This window comes from Carya illinoinensis, chromosome 7 (assembly GCF_018687715.1).
Source record: "Carya illinoinensis cultivar Pawnee chromosome 7, C.illinoinensisPawnee_v1, whole genome shotgun sequence".
Taxonomy (NCBI): Eukaryota; Viridiplantae; Streptophyta; class Magnoliopsida; order Fagales; family Juglandaceae; genus Carya; species Carya illinoinensis.
The window spans coordinates 11,446,814-11,464,735 of record NC_056758.1 but is presented as its reverse complement, the minus strand read 5'-3'; the positions used below and the strand labels follow the sequence as shown (position 1 = coordinate 11,464,735).

The following is a 17,922-nucleotide window of genomic DNA, read 5'->3' as shown; positions in this document are numbered from 1 at the left end:
TAATATTGAAAATTTTATTCTGCAGCCCTACACCACACAACTATTTTTATTTTTTCCCTCAACAAGGTGTGTGGTATAGGTAGGCTTGCAACCCGACCAAAATGTGGTTTTTTTAACTTGACCCAACAATTTCGGGTTTGGTTCCTTTTTTTTAAAGCTCAATGAAACTTTACCATATGAACCATCATGTTTCAACACAGTTGTCTTTTTAACTATTTTTAATTTGAGCATTGCTCCCTAATCTTATTTGTATTTTTTTCCTAATCTTATTATTTGTATTATACTTCTATTGGTGTTATTGGGAAATCTGCAGTGTACACAAACTCTTTGATGAGAGCTCCACTACTATATTTGCATGCTTGCTAGAGACTCCCATAATAAGTACATGCAGACAATAATCAAAAGATCAAAAAACATATCAAGCATATACGTGTGTGTGGAGTAGTCTATTTTCTCAGTCTTAATAGTGGGTATGTCGAAATGCAATACATCAAAGACCTAAGAACAAGGATTTTCAAGGTGGATATGGAATTGGAATTAGCATGCCGGTGGGGAAGTGTCTGGGAAGTCCTTAAAAGAATGATTAGAATCAAGGCAATGATGATACCCAAAACAATCAATTTAATCTTCATATTTTGGAGCCACATGTTCATTTTCATCTGAGTTCCCTATTGCCTAAAATCTTGGGCCTGGAATGCAGAATCCATATCAATTCATCAAATTATATACTCAACTGTATTAATCTTAACATGTTAGGAGGAAACAATAATAATCCCAATTGTTAGGACCTAGACATGCAATGAAGAGAGAAAAATATGCAACACTAGAAATAAACAAAGAACAAAAAGGGGAAGATTAGTTCTATTTATAAAAGCTTTTTATTCTTTTTACATAAAGAAAAATGGTTTTGTTAAATATGATTTTAAGTTCTAGCATTGTAACTAACAAACTAGCTACAGTACAAAAGTTATTAAGATACATGTTTCCTTAACAAAACAACATCCCTAATTCTTATGGATTATATGAAACTACTCATATACGTAGCAAAAGTATGCCCAATGGTCTTATATATGATAAAGATATATGGCTTCTTGCTGGAGCTAGGAAAACTCTAGTTGCAGCCATAAAATCCTCTATCTTCCCTCCCTTATATATCTTCTGTCCCAAAACAAAACAAAAAAACATTTTTTAAGCAAGAAGTTTTTCTTCGAGGTGACAACCCCACCCCATTACAACAAATATGGTTATCAAACCTAGGTTTGTGGTATGCTATCAATGAGAATTTGATTTCTAGATTTACTCTAGAAAGAAAGAAATATATATATAAAGAAACTTTCTTAGAAAATTTTGACAGATTAACCTACCGGCCAAAAAGCTCACTTGATAGCTTTGGTATCTCATGAAGATATTTGTGTCCAAGGGGACTTATCAAAATTCCTGTTCTTTCCACCATTTTGTCCATAACTCTTCTAATCAAGTCTTTCTCTTCCTTCAACAACACGAATAGTGTGGTAGTAAAAAGATACTTCAAACCTATAATAGAGGAAATAGAAAATAGAGGCAACGATGAATGGATTTGATTTCTAGATTTTCTCTAGAAAGAAAGAAATATTTTGTCAAAAAAAACAAAAAACTTTCTTGAAAAGTTTTGGCAAATCAATCAATCAGCCAAAAGAGCCCACTTGATAGCTTTTGTATCTCGTGAAGATATTTGTGTCCAGTAGGACTTACCAAAACTCCAGTTGTTTCCCGTTTGGTAGCTATTGCACCGTGAGCCTCCATCACCCTTGAATAATCACACGTAGAGGCCAACAATTAACCATGGATGAAGAAGACCAAACCTACTAATGCTCTACCCATGCCCCTATTGCACAACCATCCAACCCCGTGTATTTACAACTCAGCACCAAGCGGAAGAGAAAACAGCCACCATGATCCTCACTCCCATATTGAGCCTCTCCAAGGCACAACTGCCAGCAGCAACAAGACATGTTGGAAATAGAGGAGAACATAGGTGATGATGGGAGGCGCGACTAATGAAGAAGAGAATGGGGAGGGCAAGCTGACTAGGGTTTGGTCTGTAAGTTGCAAACTTAAGGTAATTTAAAATAGGTTGGGTTGTGCAAGTTGAAACTGAAGTTTAATGGGTTCGATCTGAAAGTTAACTTAAATTGATTTTGTAGGGTCGGGCTGTTTGGACGGACCTGGTTTTTAGTTTTTCTGCACATGCCTAGGTGTAAAGCTATTGAGTTGAATAACTCTTATAATATATATTATCTGATGTGAACCCGCAAAATTGAAATTTTTGAATCATTTGAACCCACAATCAATTTGGAAACTCACCTAATAAAGCCAAAATTAAGTCAATAGATGGAAGAACATAGACCCGTTGAGGAACTCCTTTCAAGAACCTGTATCCAAAACCTAGTTTATAAAGGAGGAACGCCACAAAGGTTGTGATTTACTTTTGATAAGTTTAAAAGTTCAGTCAAGAACAAGATGAGATAAAGTCAACTCACAATGAATAAAATTAATCAATTTTAAGAAACTCTCATAAATTTCAAAATGAGGAAATAAAGAGTATTTAAACTAAAACCTCACAAAACCCTAGGTGAAATAAAGCCCCATATTCCACAAATGCCCTTGAGTGAATAGTGACACACTACAGTACCGTGAATAGTATCACGCTACAGTACCCTTCCCCTAAACAAGATAAACCCTAAACTAAAAATTTAAGAATCTTTTCCAAAATACCCCTAGGTGAAATACAAGGCATTCTCAAAAGAAACCCCAACTGAAAATTAAAACAATCCCTAAACTACCCTTAAAAACTTCTCTTGAAACCCTAGTTCATAAAACATAAAACATATTTGGGCCCAACATACTCAAACTTAAATATTCAACAAATCATAAGTCGTGTCTTCTATAACTTGTATCACGTGGATGAAAGTTGGATCTCATTCTCTCAAACCCATCTTGAATATTGGGCTCTTACTAGACTCATCCCAAATTAATTGCACCAATCATTGCATTACTTCCTTACTTTTCGTAGCTCTTAATTTTGTAATTGTCCCATTTGAAACTTGCAAGGATCTTTAAGACTCGGTCCACCTTGGTACCCATCATTGTCACTTGAACTAACATTTTGATGCAATGTTGTATCACACACACACACACACACACACACACACACACATATATATATATATGTATAATATGCATCATACTCGGAGTGAACCCTTTAATCTGAAATCCATAATAATGAGAACTTAAATAGAAAATTTCATTCAAAATCAAATGTCTAAAAATTTATTTCAAATAAACTAAATAAAACATTGGCAAAAATTTTCAACTTAGCCAAATCCACCTATGCCACCTAACACTTATCTCACATTTTGCTTATAATTTTGTCACATACCATCTATTCTAGTTGTCACAGCCATCAAAGTCAACTGAAAAAAAAAATAGTGAAGATGAAGGGGTGAGTCCATTGACTCAATAAGCAACAAACCGATACTAGTGTATAAACATGAACCAGTTACAAAATATAGAACAAAATAGAATCTAAAAAATAACAAAGTAATATTTCATAAACACTTATTTATAATAACAATATAGGCAAAACAATTTTGGCATAAGCATAACTGAAACAACATCATAACATAATAAAGACTATATTTAACCCTCAGGAAAGGGTTGTGCTATCTCCGATAGCCAACCTGAGCAGAAAAAGAAGTGAAGTCCTCCCTTTCTAAATTTGGCACGTCAAGTGTGCACACAAAAAATATGACACAGAAAACCACTTTGTCTCCAAAGTGGGTTCACTCATAAGCAAAGATATTCATACCAACATAATAATAGAGGCCATGATTTTACACCCATGGTAGGGTCAGAATAGAAGGTGAAACAAAGTCTCATGGCAGAGGGTTATAAGATGCAATATTATATCATAATAGAGTGCTGAGTAGATAAATGTCATATGATCAATCATATATAAATTTTATATTTCATATTTACTCTTCTACAATGATTGTAATAGAAAAATATTTCATTTTCTTGTTCAGATACGATGAATAGTTTAGAAAATGACTGAGGTAGTTTTCATAACAAAAAATGCAAGTTGTTCACAAAACCAACCTCTGTCAACTTTTGAAAAATTCTATTATATGAGCACCGCTTATTTGAACATTTTAACTTCTATGAATTTTCTTACAATAGTGTGCCAAGCGAATATTAATCGTGACTATAAAATAGGCACATAACTTGCATAAGATGTCAATCGTATATAAATTAATTTTTAATTAAGCACGTAATTGCAATTAATAACTAAATACGTACGACCTATTTCTCATAAAGCCTAAAATTATCATAACCCTAAAATCGTATTAAACCTTGTATCAACATTAAAGTCTTAAACCTCGTATTTATGAATCCAACTTTGATTTCTCAATCTCCATAACATCATTAACTTTCAAATAGTCTATTTTTTCCTTGGACCCAAAATAACCTAAACCGAGACTACAAGTGACTAATGAATCGGGGGCATATAAGTAATTATACTTAAAAAATAATCTTGAGCATTACTTGTACGTGTCTCAAGTTTTATGGTTTCAAATTAGGATTTGAAGAAGACAACTATAATAGCTACAAAAAGATTCTATAAAAGTAAATTCACAAACTAACATGATTTCATAAGTAGTTTAGATCTACTTTACAATAAAAGTAATTTTATAATCTAACGTACCCCATCAAACCACGATAGTTTGTTGATTTATTTTTTGTCGAATCTCTTTATGGCTAAAATATTTCTCCTTGAAGAATAGATGGCCTAAATGGCATACAATGAGAGACTGGAAGGGGGGGGGGGAGAGAGAGAGAGAGAGAGAGAGAGAGCTTTACCACATGGAGGGGAAAGAGAGTTCAAGTTGTGTGTTTACGTAAAGGTGGTCATGTTATGCTTAGCTATGATTGAGTTGCATTCATGATGGAGGACAACGGGCTTTTGGGTAACAATATTGTTATGCTGATGATAATGTGAGGGAGGGGCTAGGCAGCATGGCTACGATGGTTTTCCATTGGCACAAATCGTCATTGCAGCGTTACATGTACGGATCTACATCCATAGCTTGATTAGAGGCAAATCACCTATAATATAAGTATTTTAAAGTCTCTCGTGATCTCTCATTTTTCACTATATCATGGAAGTTGAAGACCTCTTTTCTAGAGAAAATAAAATCCTGGAGCTCTTGTTCTGAGGTTGAAGATGAGTTTTGTGTTCTCATCTCCTTCGCTTAGCCGCTTGAAAGTTGCTTTTATTTTAGGCTCTGTCAATGGTAGATGAGGAAGTCATCTTTATCCCACTCCTCCCTTACGTATCTAAGTTGCTTTCCCCCATTTCTCATTTTTCTCTCTTTTCCCTCTCTCTACTCTTCCTATTTGACATCTACTTTTCCTTTCCCCTCCTTGTTTCTTCCTACTTGCCTTCAAATAGTGGCCCTTTGATAGGTTGAGCTTGGTTTATTTGGACCTACTACTTTTATCCCCTTCAGTTGCCTGAGATTCTTAATGCCAATTTGTTCAATAAGAAGGCTTTGAGAATCCTCGATTCAATCAAGAGAGAGATAGTTTGTAGAAAAATGCAAAAAAAAAAATAAATAAATAAAATTCTAGGAGCAAGTCACCAATTTTCTGTTTTTTTGTGTTAAGTGATGAAGATTTCCGAGTGTGAAGCTTGGCTTGGAGAGTCAATCGGGAGATGTACTTGACCACGCAAGGTGCAAGCATGGAGCTCGATTTGGGCGGGAGATGTACTTGGCCGCACTATGTGCAAGTACGATGCTTAATTTGGATGCGAGATATACTCAACTGCACTAGGTGTGAGCAAGGAGCTCAGTTTGGAGAGCTAGGCAGGAGATGTGCTTGACCATGTTAGTTGCGAGCACTGAGCTCAGTTTGAAGAGGTAGGTGGGACATGTGCTCGATTGCATTGGTTGCAAGGATTGAGCTAGGTTTGGAGAGGTAGACAGGAGAGATGCTCAACTTTTTTTAATTACAAAGGTTGAGCTCAACTTGGGCTAGAGATGTACTCGACCACACTGGGTGCGAGTGTTGATCTCAATTTTGAGAGGTACATGAGAAATGTGCTCAGCTACGTTTGTTGCAAGGGTTGAGCTCGACTTGGGTGGGAGATGTACTCGATAGCACTGGGTATAAGCACGAAGCTCGACTTGGACGAATGATGTACTCAAACGCATTGGGTTCGAGCACAGAGCTAGACTTGGGCAAGAGATGTGCTCGACTACGCTGAGGTCGGCTTTGAGTTTGTTTGTATGGCCATTTTCCTACTAGGTTGCATGAGTCTATTTATCGCTAGTGAGGAGTGAATATTCTTCCAACCGTTTTTAGTTTTTATGTCATTAGTGGATTTTTGTCCCTTGATGTGAATTGTTGTTGGTTTTTCCATTTTGGCATTGACGTTAGAGTTTGCTTGTACTAATACGCGCTAAGTAGTCAAGGATCCCGTCGACCCCCTTGGTCTATCTTAGGCAATTTCTGAGCTCATCAACTCTTTCCCAAAAGTAACCTGTGTAAGGTAGTTGTGGAGCTCAGAAGCTCATTTCCTAATATAACTTGCTGATAGCAGTTGTGGCACGAGTGTCAATACTTAGTGTTTGTTGGAGAAGACAGTAGGCTCGAGATGGACTTGGCTTTATATGCAAGGGTGAGGCAGTCAAGGAACTTGCACCAACCATATTTCTAGCAACTCTAGAGACTTGGCTTGTATGCGAGGGTCAAGCAGTCAAGGGGCTTTTGCCACCCATGTTCCCACCCATGTTCGCAGCAAGGCTAGGGACCCAGGTTGCATGTGAGGTTCGAGCAGCCAAGGGACTTACTCTGCCCATGTTTGAGGCAGTTAAGGGACCCAACTTTATGCATAAGGGTCAAAGCAATCAAGGGACTCTCATCACCGTTGTTCGCGGCATGTCCAGTGACTTGGCTTTTATTTGCATGTTGTTTGTGACAAGACCAGTGACTCAACTTTATTGAAGGCAATGCTTGATGGCACTAAAAAGCTAAATTGATTAGCGTAGATAATCTAAATAACAAGTGTGAGATTTGCAAGTCTAAATCATTTTGCTATAGCGTGCAAGGGTTTAAAGTGTGCTCACGAGGCCTATAAGCAGCCATGCTTTGGCTATGATAAAGATCTATGGTGCCCACAATACTGAGCAATCTATTTTGGCGAATACAATTTAACATATCCAAGTGGTGCCAGACTGGGGCAGTGTAGCCACCAAGATTCCCATGGAACCTTGAAGAGTTTTTGGGGGACAACCTCCAAAAATGAAATTTGTCAGTAGAAATGAAATTTTAAATAGCAAGTTTGAGATTGACAAACCAGGGTGATTTAGCCGCTGTAGCCGATTCTTGAATGACTTAGATTGCCCATTGCCGGTTGTTGCTTCTTCTTTTTCCTTTTTTCAACCCAGATTGTGTACCACTGGGGAAGTTGTCCATCTTTGAGCATTTTCATAGCAATACGAACTTAACTATCTCCAGACAATTTTTTGGTCATTTGTTCTCGAGGCATGAACAATAGGCGAATAAAACACCCTGTCTTCGTCGTGATAGAGGAATCGGAACACTCTGGCTTCGTCATGGTGGAGGACCTAGAATGTTGCTGAGAAGCTCAGTTAGTTCAGCTAGTTTTATTATGTGACTAGAGGATCTCTATTTGTCAATCAAGTTGTGGGGGGCTATTCTCTATTGGTCTAGCAACTCTTAGTTGTGTCTTGCTACATCATGTACCAAGTTGCTTTTTAGTGGCCAAGAAAATGTGGTAGCTAAGTAGGCTTTGATCAGGAAACCTATGGTAAAGGAATTGAGGCCAAGTAACTAGTGATGCGAGTAAAGTAGTGACTGAGCAAGGGGTTGCTTGCCATGTACATTGCATGTTGGTTGCTCGCGTGCATGGTCGAGAAAGAGATGAACTGAATAACTCACAGTGATCGGGAAACTCAGTGCAACCAAGCAACTTGGGCAAGGAACTAACAGTGGCCGTGGAGGAAGGTGACCGAGTTGTTCATCGCGATCAAGGAGGAAAGTGAGGAGGCCAGTGGGAAAGGTCCACCAACATTTTCTGTTGTCGAGGACCACTATGCTGGCATGTCCAGTTGTGGTCGCTAGCGGCCTTAGCAACCCGTCGACAGCTGGTGGGTAGTAACCTACTAGCCTCTGATTCCTTAACTGCGAGGATGCACTAGGAGACTGTTGCTTGCTTCTCCTTCTGGGCTTTCTACTTGACGATCATGACTGTGTCGTGCGCCATGAGCATCTCGATCGACTGTGTCTATTGTGTGCCTCAGTTGTGGGTTCTCCAGCTGTTGTGGCAGTTTGGGAAGAGGGACTATTGCACCAGAAACAAAAACCTCTGAAGACTCCCTTGGTGGCCGTTGATTGGTTCACCATTTCCTATGTGGGCGGCGGGATGAATCCCATTGGCCCATGGACCTTGCACGACCTGAACTAGGCAGAGCAATCTCCATCAGTTCTATTATGTCGTCCATTGGAGCGATCTCTAGTAGGAGTTATTCATAAAGGGTGGCTGGCAACCACCCTGCCACATAGGAGCCGCTGGGTACATGGTTATATGCACCCATCACACACGACAGTGTGCACAATACACATAGCACATGCACTGTGCACATAAGTGGCACATAAGTGCACAGTGGATGCATGTGCTACGGTTAAGTGATGCATCCACTGTGCACCTATGTGCCACTTATGTGCACAGTGGGTGCATGTGCTACGTGTATTGTGCACACTGTCGTGTGTGATGGGTGCATATAACCATGTACCCAGGAGATTATACTGTGTAAATTTTCTTGGGGCAAGGGACTCCTTACCAAGGAGATTTCCTTCACAAGCGTTACATGTTGGGTGCATGTGCTTTATGCACTATGCACTTAAGTGCACGATACTCTTACCTGCATGGGTGAGAAAAGGTTTACTCATCCAATTTTTACAACAATGCAATTAATAAAGACAAGAGTCATAAAGTTGAGAATACTTATCTAGGAAAATATTTATCTACTCATTCAGAAGTTGTTTCACAAGCCAGAAAATCATTATTCTCTCACTTTTGGTGTAGAAAATAAATCAGTCCCATAGATGAGGTGGTTCGAAGCTCACAATGGAAATCCAGAGCGGTGGTACAGTGCCCTTATATATATATATATATACATCCATACCAGTGAATAGAAAATAAATACAAAAAAATTAAATTGAGATGGAAACATAGACATTGATGTGGTTAGGCATAGTGCCTACATCCATAGATCATTCAGAAGGAAAATCTAATATAATATGAGTATTTTACTGTCTCTCATGGTTTCTCATTTTTCTCTATACAAGGGAGGCTAGAAATCTCTTTTGTGGAAAAGATAATACCTTGTAGCTCTTCTTTTGAGTTTGAAGATGACCTTTTTGTTCTCATCCCCTCGCTTAACCTTCTGGAAGTCCCTTTTATTCAAGTCCTTGTCAGTGGTAAGTGAGGAAGTCAACTTTATCCCACTTATTCCTTGCATGTATAATTTTCTTGCTTCTCTTTCTCCGTTTACTCTCTTTTCCCTCTCTCTCTTCTTCCCATCTGACATCTGCTTTTCCTTGTCCCCTCCTTATTTCTTTCCACTTGCTTCCTGATGGTGGTCTTTTGATGAGCTGGGCTTGATTTATCTCGGCCTGTTATTTTTACCCCTTTCTATTTGAATTTCATTACCTTACCATTAAGAATAGATCTTGATCAAAGAGGGACAATCCAAGTATCTTAATATCTTTTGCAGACTTAATTAGGCTATAGAGTTATTATCTTTTTCCATATAAAACAATTTTGTAAAGAGATCATCAAGAATGATAAAATAATTCATTAAAAGTTGTTAGACAAAAATTATAGGACCCTACTATAGAGGTTCCTAATTGGGACATTAAGCCATATTTCTTGTACATATATAAAATCATTATCATTAGGTTAAACAATTATGTAGGATTCTTAGTTTGTTTGTTTCTCATTATATATAGGGCTACCTCACCAGACTCATGAGCACCCATAGTAGCCCTTCCGCTCCTTATCAACATCAAGTAAAGTACCTAAACCGTAAGGCCCACTTCACTGTCACGGCCGCAACCCAATGGTACACCACCAAGGGCAGCAAGAGAACCAACATAAGTCCAACCTGAGATGTAGCCCTTGTGTCACATTTTGTATCCTCGCTGCACCAAAACACCACCTCCATGCACTCAAGTGAGCTGCTAACCAACTAGTTTTTAGCTCCGATAGAACAGCAGGAGCCGAGAGAGAAAAAATCAAAAAAACCCTAAAGAGGGAGGTGGGAGCCTCGGTTGCTCCCCCCTCCCTCCCTCCTCCTTTTTTTGTTTTTATGGGCGTTTAGGTTTTTTAAATAAGGCTTGGGGCGGCTGTCTTATGGTGGCTTAAGGGCATTTTCTTTGGAAGTGTCTCTCGCGCAGTAGCCTTTAGCAACCACCTCTTCTTCAGAAATCAAATTGTGGGTTTATGTGAACGTGTGGTTGGCCTTCGTAGTGGATTAAGTGTTGGATTGAGCGTCGGTTTCTCTGGGTTTCCATCAAAGATGAGAGGGACGAAGATATCGGCAAGGAAAACAGCAAGGCTGTTTCAGCATGTTGGTCTCTCTGGTTTTCATTCTCGGAGCCAAACGTCAGAGGAGGTGGACAGAGGTGCTCTGTTTGCTACAAGGAAAATAGAGAAGATGCTATGTTATGGACAGAAGGAGCTGCTTGCACAGTGAAGCAAGATGATCACACGCCGGACTGGAATGGATGGGCTTCCTGCGCAGCGGTGGTTTGTGATGCCTGCGGAGGCTAATCTTGTGTGGTGGTGGACTCACAGTGGTAGACACACGAAGGGAGAGGGGTGGTGGCGACTACAGAATATGAAGAAATCCTAAGGGCTCCCACGTGCTAACAGGATGTCCTTTTGTTTAGACTGGGCCCACGTGCTATAGCCCTATTGCCAGTGTTTTTGTGATTGCTTTTTCTAAGTATTTTGTGTTCTATTTTGGTTTAATAATAAAAAAGAAATAGGCTATTGGACCAAGTGTCCCTAGCATTTGAGTCTCACTCCTCCTTAGGAGGTATGTGGGTGATTGTACTCCTCCTCTTTGAGAGGATGTAGTGTGGTTGTACTCCTCTCCCTTAAGAGGATGGAATCTGTTTGTACCTCTCTCTTCTTTAGAAGAGAGGTCGGTTAGCTCTTTTTTAACAGAGCGCTTTCTCTTTTGACTGTTGTCAAGTGAGAGTTTATAGAAGTTAAGACAATGTTCGTTATAAACAAATTTGTGGTCGGAGGAGCTCCTAACAGATGTGTAGTTTGGCTGGTAATCTGGGTTTTTTCTTGTATTAATTAGTCACAGCTGTAACTTCGGTTTCATTGAATGAAATGAAGCCTATTTCTATCCAAAAAAAAAAAGTGAGCTGCTAACCATCACTCCAAGTTGGAGACTATCCGAACCACCACAGAAGCCGCTAATCAACCACCAGTCACTGCTCCACACCAAAAAATAACCCTTTGATCCAAATGTGAAGCCAACTAAACTATTGCATCATCATTGCCCATGTCCATGTATGTCGTCCGTGAACCTTACATCGCCGCCCTCAATTGAAATCTCAAACCGTGTGCCTCACCACCACAATCCTAGAACCACCCTGCACATCGGTAACCACTAAACTCAACCTCACGAAAACTCCTTTGTTTTCCTTAACAGTAATAGAGCACTGCCCAAGGCTTATTTCACAAACCAAGACTCCCAAGAGGTAGCTCTGCCACCTACACACATAGAAAGGATCAACTGGACCTTCCCTATTGTCAAACGCTAGCAACGAACCACCCAGCCCCATGTACATGCCGAACCACGTAATCTATTTGTCTCCATCTTTATTTAGATTTCTTATATTTATTTTCTATTCACTGTTATGGATGTACATACAAGCACCTTATCACCACTCTGAATTGCCATCTTGGGATTGGAATAGCCTCATCTAGTCTTAGACTACCTTAGTGGATTAGGAATGACACTTTCTTCCGTTTTGACCTATTGTGTAATTTTTGTCATTAACACAAATATAACGTAAATCTGATAATATTTATTGAAAATTCTGTTTGGAAACTCACACAAATAACAATAAATATTGTACTACTCATTTTGTAAGTTTTATTCTTTTCCATTTGAAATGTTACGACAAAAACTCTAGAACATCCAAATTCATCGACGTTCCTCCATCTTCGAATTTTATAAGAATTATTATTCACTTGCTTTTGAAAATTACTAGTTGACCAAAATTAACCATTATAATATGAATTTGGAAAATTGAACCTATATACCCACAATTGATATCATCGATCTGATGGATCATGTTATCAAAAAAGAAATAAAAGATATCATCTGTTGGATCTTCAACATAGGATATATATATTTTTTTCAATTTCACCAGAGTTTGGTGCATGCTATGTCTGTCTAACAGTAGATCAGTTTCTCATCTTAATTAACACAAGTTTTTCTGATCATCCACCTCTCGAACTGGAAAATCTTTCTAAAACCAAATCTGGTTATTCTCTTCTTTCAAATTTAAGAGATTGTCGACACTTCAGTACTCTAATTTCCAGTCATGTATAAAAGCTTCCTGGGGTTCAGATTGTTTTTGTAGGGGTTTAGTTCGTCTCTCTTTTAGACTCAAGAGACTAATATTGGCCTTAAAATCTTGGATTAATACATCTGTTTCTTGTAATATCTTTCAAAATCGTCAATATTTGAGGACTAGAAATACTTAGATTTTGAATTACCCTTCAAGAATGTCCATCTATCTACAAAGTCATTTGTAAATTATGAAAAATGTAAAACCGTTAAATATTTGATTTGTATTTGTTTTCCTCTTAAAAATTTCACATGAGATCAAGTAAATAATAGTACTATCAAAGTATGGGACAGGCACTTGAGGAGAAGAGAAAATTCTGGGAAAAAGGCCTGGAAATTCAGGTTTGTTTGGTTGGGACCAAGAATGGCAGCTAGCTATTCGGAAAGAGCTCCTCTTGAGCAAGTTTTACCGTATAAAATTATAAATTGATAGAATTTACAGGGACTCCAAAGATAGGTCCCACCAGCCAAAGGATACATAGAATTTAAAGAGCTGTTCGAAAGCTGGCTTTTATGGAATCCACAGAAATAGAACGAACTAACTAGCACATGATCATCACGTCTAGCAATGTTTATGACAAAAGCAGTACTGCGTGCATGTTACATCATGAATTGCGGAGAATGAACCTGCAGAACTGTCATGGTTCTATTACAATATCCCGAAAGAACAGTCACGGTACTATTGCAGTTTGCAGTAGGTGAGAAACTACGAGGAAACTTCTGATCATAAGCTTCACATGCTTTATAATTTCTAAAATACAAAGAAAAAGTCGTACTATTAGTCTCTGCTAGCTAGCTTTTAGGATTAGTACTCTGAATTACCAATTTCTAAGTATCCTAAAACACTATACTCTCTCACACTGTCCCACACACACATTTTTCACCGTTTTCAAGTCTGCTACGATGGTTCGAGCAACTGACCAAATAGCCACCCGTGTTCAAGAAGACCGGCCGGTCTCTAAGATGCACAAACGGAGGTGGCGGTTGGCTATCACAGCCATATACTTCACCAGGGTTCTTAATTCTTTGTCGAAGAAAATTCTTAACAAGACTGGTCCTCTCTTGCGCACCCTATCCTACGTTACCATCGATGTGCACCGCCTTAAGGATAATTCTTCGCGCGAAAAAATGGCTTCATATTTTAACGTTGATCCAAAAGCGTTTAGTGACATGGTAAGAGACAAAAACTTTGTATCTTTGAGTCAGATTGGAGGGGTTAAAGATATTGCTTCAATTCTTCGAACTGATGTAAGAGATGGTATTAATGGTGGTGAAACAGATCTTATCCAACGAAAGATTGTTTTTGGTGAAAATACATACCGAAATCCACCTGCAAAAGGCTTCCTTAGTTTCTTGTTTGCAGCTTTTAAAGATACAACTATTATTATACTTTTGGTATGTGCTGTACTCTCTCTTACTTTCGGGATCAAACAACATGGCTGGAGAGATGGGTGGTACGAAGGCGGAAGTATCATTCTTGCTGTCATTATGGTTGTCTCTGTGTCGGCAGGGAGCAACTTTCGTCAATCAAGACAATTTGACAAGCTTTCAGAAAAGAGTAGTGATATAAGAGTGGAAGTTGTGAGAAATGGGAGGCGGCGCCCAATATCGATCTTTGAAGTTGTTGTGGGTGATATTGTGTACTTGAAGATTGGTGATCGGATTCCCGCAGATGGGTTGTTCTTGGAAGGGCATTCCTTGGAGGTGGATGAGTCTAGCATGACCGGAGAAATTGACCTTATTGAGATCTATGAAAGGAGTCCCTTTATGCTATCGGGCGCAAAGGTGACTGATGGCTTCGGTTTCATGCTTGTCACTTCTGTTGGCATGAACACTGCCTGGGGACGGATGATAAGTTCGACAAACCGCGACTTGAAAGAGGAGACTCCATTGCAAGCACGCCTCAGCAACCTATCTTCATGTATTGGGAAGGTTGGGTTTGTGGTGGCTGCACTTGTTCTTGCAGTTCTCCTGATTCGATACTTCACAGGAAATACCAAAGATGACAGGGGAAATAGGGAATTCATTGGCACCAAGACAATGTCTGATGACGTTATGAATGCAGTGGTGGGCATGATTGCTGCTGCTGTGATTATTATCGTCGTGGCTATTCCTGAAGGCTTGCCTTTGGCTCTTACTCTAACTCTGGCTTATTCTATGAAGCGGATGATGGCGGATCATGCCCTGGTCCGAAAACTATCTGCTTGTGAGACAATGGGCTCAGCCACAACGATCTGCACAGACAAAACAGGAACACTTACATTAAACGAAATGGAAGTCACAGAATTTTGGCTTGGAAAGGAAGCACTCAGGGATTATACTTCTTTTGATATGGCAAGCAATGTTCTCAAGTTATTGCATCAAGCGGTTGGTTTGAACACGGGTGGTATGATTTATAAACCACATTCTGCATCAATTCCAGAGATTTCGGGTAGCCCAACCGAGAAAGCAATACTTTCTTGGGCTGTGTTTAGTTTGGCAATGGATATCGAAGAAGTTAAGCACAATTATGAGACAATCAATGTAGAGGCCTTTAATTCACTGAAAAAGAAAAGTGGAGTTTTGGTGAAGGAGAACGGTGAGAAGACTATTCATACCCACTGGAAGGGAGCTGCTGAGATGATACTAGCCTCTTGTTCAACTTATTACGATAGAGCTGGGATGCAGAAAACCATTGGCGATGAAGAAAGATTACAGCTGGGGACTATTATTAAGAACATGGCAGCAAAAAGCCTCCGATGCATTGCCTTTGCCCACAAAGAAATGGCAGAAGCAGATGGACAGGTTCTTGAGAAGCTTGAAGAAAATGGACTCACCTTTCTAGGGTTAGTTGGCTTGAAAGACCCATGTCGGCTAGAAGTCAAAACAGCCGTAGAATCTTGCAGAGCCGCTGGTGTCAACATCAAAATGATCACCGGTGACAATGTGCACACAGCAAGGGCTATAGCTATTGAATGTGGGATTCTTAATGTTGATGAGAATCTGGACCATGAATCTGTAGTAGAAGGGGTGCACTTCAGACATTACTCGCCTGAAGAGAGAATGGAAAAGATCAATAAAATCCTGGTAATGGCCAGGTCGACCCCCTTTGACAAGCTTCTGATGGTAGAGTGCTTGAAGCAGAAAGGCCATGTAGTTGCAGTCACAGGCGATGGAACTAACGATGCGCCTGCTCTAAAGGAAGCAGATATTGGGCTCTCCATGGGAATTCAAGGAACTGAAGTGGCAAAAGAAAGCTCGGATATAGTAATTCTAGACGATAATTTTACCTCTGTAGAGACAGCTTTGAGGTGGGGAAGAAGTGTATACAGCAATATTCAAAAATTCATTCAGTTTCAACTGACAGTCAATGCTGCTGCCCTTATTATCAACTTTGCTGTGGCCATTGCTTCCGGTAAGGTTCCACTCACTGCAGTGCAGCTACTGTGGGTGAACCTGATAATGGACACCTTGGGAGCTTTGGCTTTGGCCACTGAGAAACCCACTAATGATCTCATGGAAAAGCCACCGGTTGGTCGGTCTGAGCCACTTATAACCATAATCATGTGGAGGAATCTCAGTGCCCAAGCTCTGTATCAAGTTACCATTGTACTGATTTTACATTTCAAAGGAGTATCCATCTTTGGTGTAGACAAGAAGGTAAATAGCACCCTCATTTTCAATACTTTCGTCCTCTTTCAAGTCTTCAACGAATTTAATGCAAGGAAACTGGAGAAGAAGAATATATTCACAGGTTTACTAACTAACAAGATGTTTTTAGCAATAATTGGAATTACCATAGTTATTCAAGTGATTATGGTGGAGTCCCTGAAAAGTTTTGCCAACACTCAGAGATTGGATTGGGGGCAATGGGGTGCTTGCATTGGACTTGCAGCTTTGTCATGGCCAATAGGTTGGCTTGTTAAGTCCATTCCGGTTTCAATCAAGAATCGATGATGAAATCCAGTTCAGCTTGACTCTTGTTGATTGTATCAGGCCATATGCTGTTGTACTTCGTTTCTCAACAAATATAATCTGTTTAATTAGTGCAATCAAGTAGTTTTACTATTGTATGTAACGAAGAATTAGATAGTCTTAACTCTTGGATTCAAGAATTTATATATCAATTGGTCGACCTACCTTTTTTTTTTCAAAAAATGAAACTTTTCTCATTCATTCATATATCTATGTGTTCAATACAATTTTTTGTCTATCTGTAAACTAGCTAAAACAAAAACCGGTGCCTCTTCAATCCACACCTTCTCCTCAGAATGTAAAGCAGCCTTTGCTAGATTGTGGGCTACTGCATTAGTACTTCTATGTGTATATTGAACCTTCCATCCATTCCAGCCTTGAAGGACCATCTTCATCTCTTCAATGATACTGCCAAAATAGGATAAAACTTCATTTGAATCATTCACTGCATTCATAATGACTTGTGCATCACCCTCAAATATTATTTTGTCAAAGTTGGGATCCTTGCATAAATCCGTTACTTTTCTCAAAGCATAACACTCTGCTATAGCTGGTTGTTCTACATTTGGTCTTTGATGATAGCAAGCTACCATAACCTCTCCCTTTTCATTTTTTATCATCACTCCTAATCCCATCTTCCTTGCTTTACCATCCAAAGCAGCATCCCAATTGGCCTTCACAAAACTCTGTCATGCTGGTCTCCATCATTTCTCCCCTCCTACTACATTGTTAAACCCCTCCTGCCCCTTTGGTAAAGACTGGACTACTTGAAACTTACTAGAAGCTTCGCTTGCTGATCTGATGACACAGCTTGGGCTACGAAATTTCTTTTTGAAAATGAACATATTTCTTCTGATCCACAAGCTTCTCATGATAGCTACAATCTCTACCATCTCAAGATTAATTAGCTTATGGGACAGCTTCTCCCATAAACTCAATAAATCTTCTTCTGTTGTCCTCCATTTCTGCATAGTTTTTAAATGCAAAGCCATACATCATTTGCAGCAGGACAATGTCATAGAACATGCATTACAAATTCATCCTCTTTAAGGCACATTGGGCACTTTGGTTCGTTAGTTACTTTCCTTACAAATAAATTCCTACTTGTAGCTAGCAACTCATTACCTACCTTCCAAATAAACACTTTTAACTTTCCAAGTAAATTCAAACTCCATATATATTTGCATTTGCTATCTGATTCTGCCCCTCTTGAAGATTCCCCTTGTACAACCCTTGATCTTTA

At 39.2% G+C, this 17,922-nt stretch overlaps 1 protein-coding gene across 1 annotated transcript; it reads left to right on the top strand.

The window, feature by feature from the left end:
• Nucleotides 1-13,571: 13,571 nt before the first annotated feature.
• On the top strand, nt 13,572-16,816 carry LOC122315323 (putative calcium-transporting ATPase 13, plasma membrane-type). The gene has a single exon (XM_043131179.1). It carries the CDS (start codon nt 13,629-13,631, stop codon nt 16,659-16,661), a length of 3,033 nt encoding a protein of 1,010 aa, XP_042987113.1. The 5' UTR covers nt 13,572-13,628; the 3' UTR covers nt 16,662-16,816.
• Nucleotides 16,817-17,922: the final 1,106 nt, after the last annotated feature.

Bases quoted from the DNA above. Each gene is read 5' to 3' on its own strand.
- LOC122315323 (XM_043131179.1), top strand. From the start codon at position 13,629: ATGGTTCGAGCAACTGACCAAATAGCCACCCGTGTTCAAGAAGACCGG.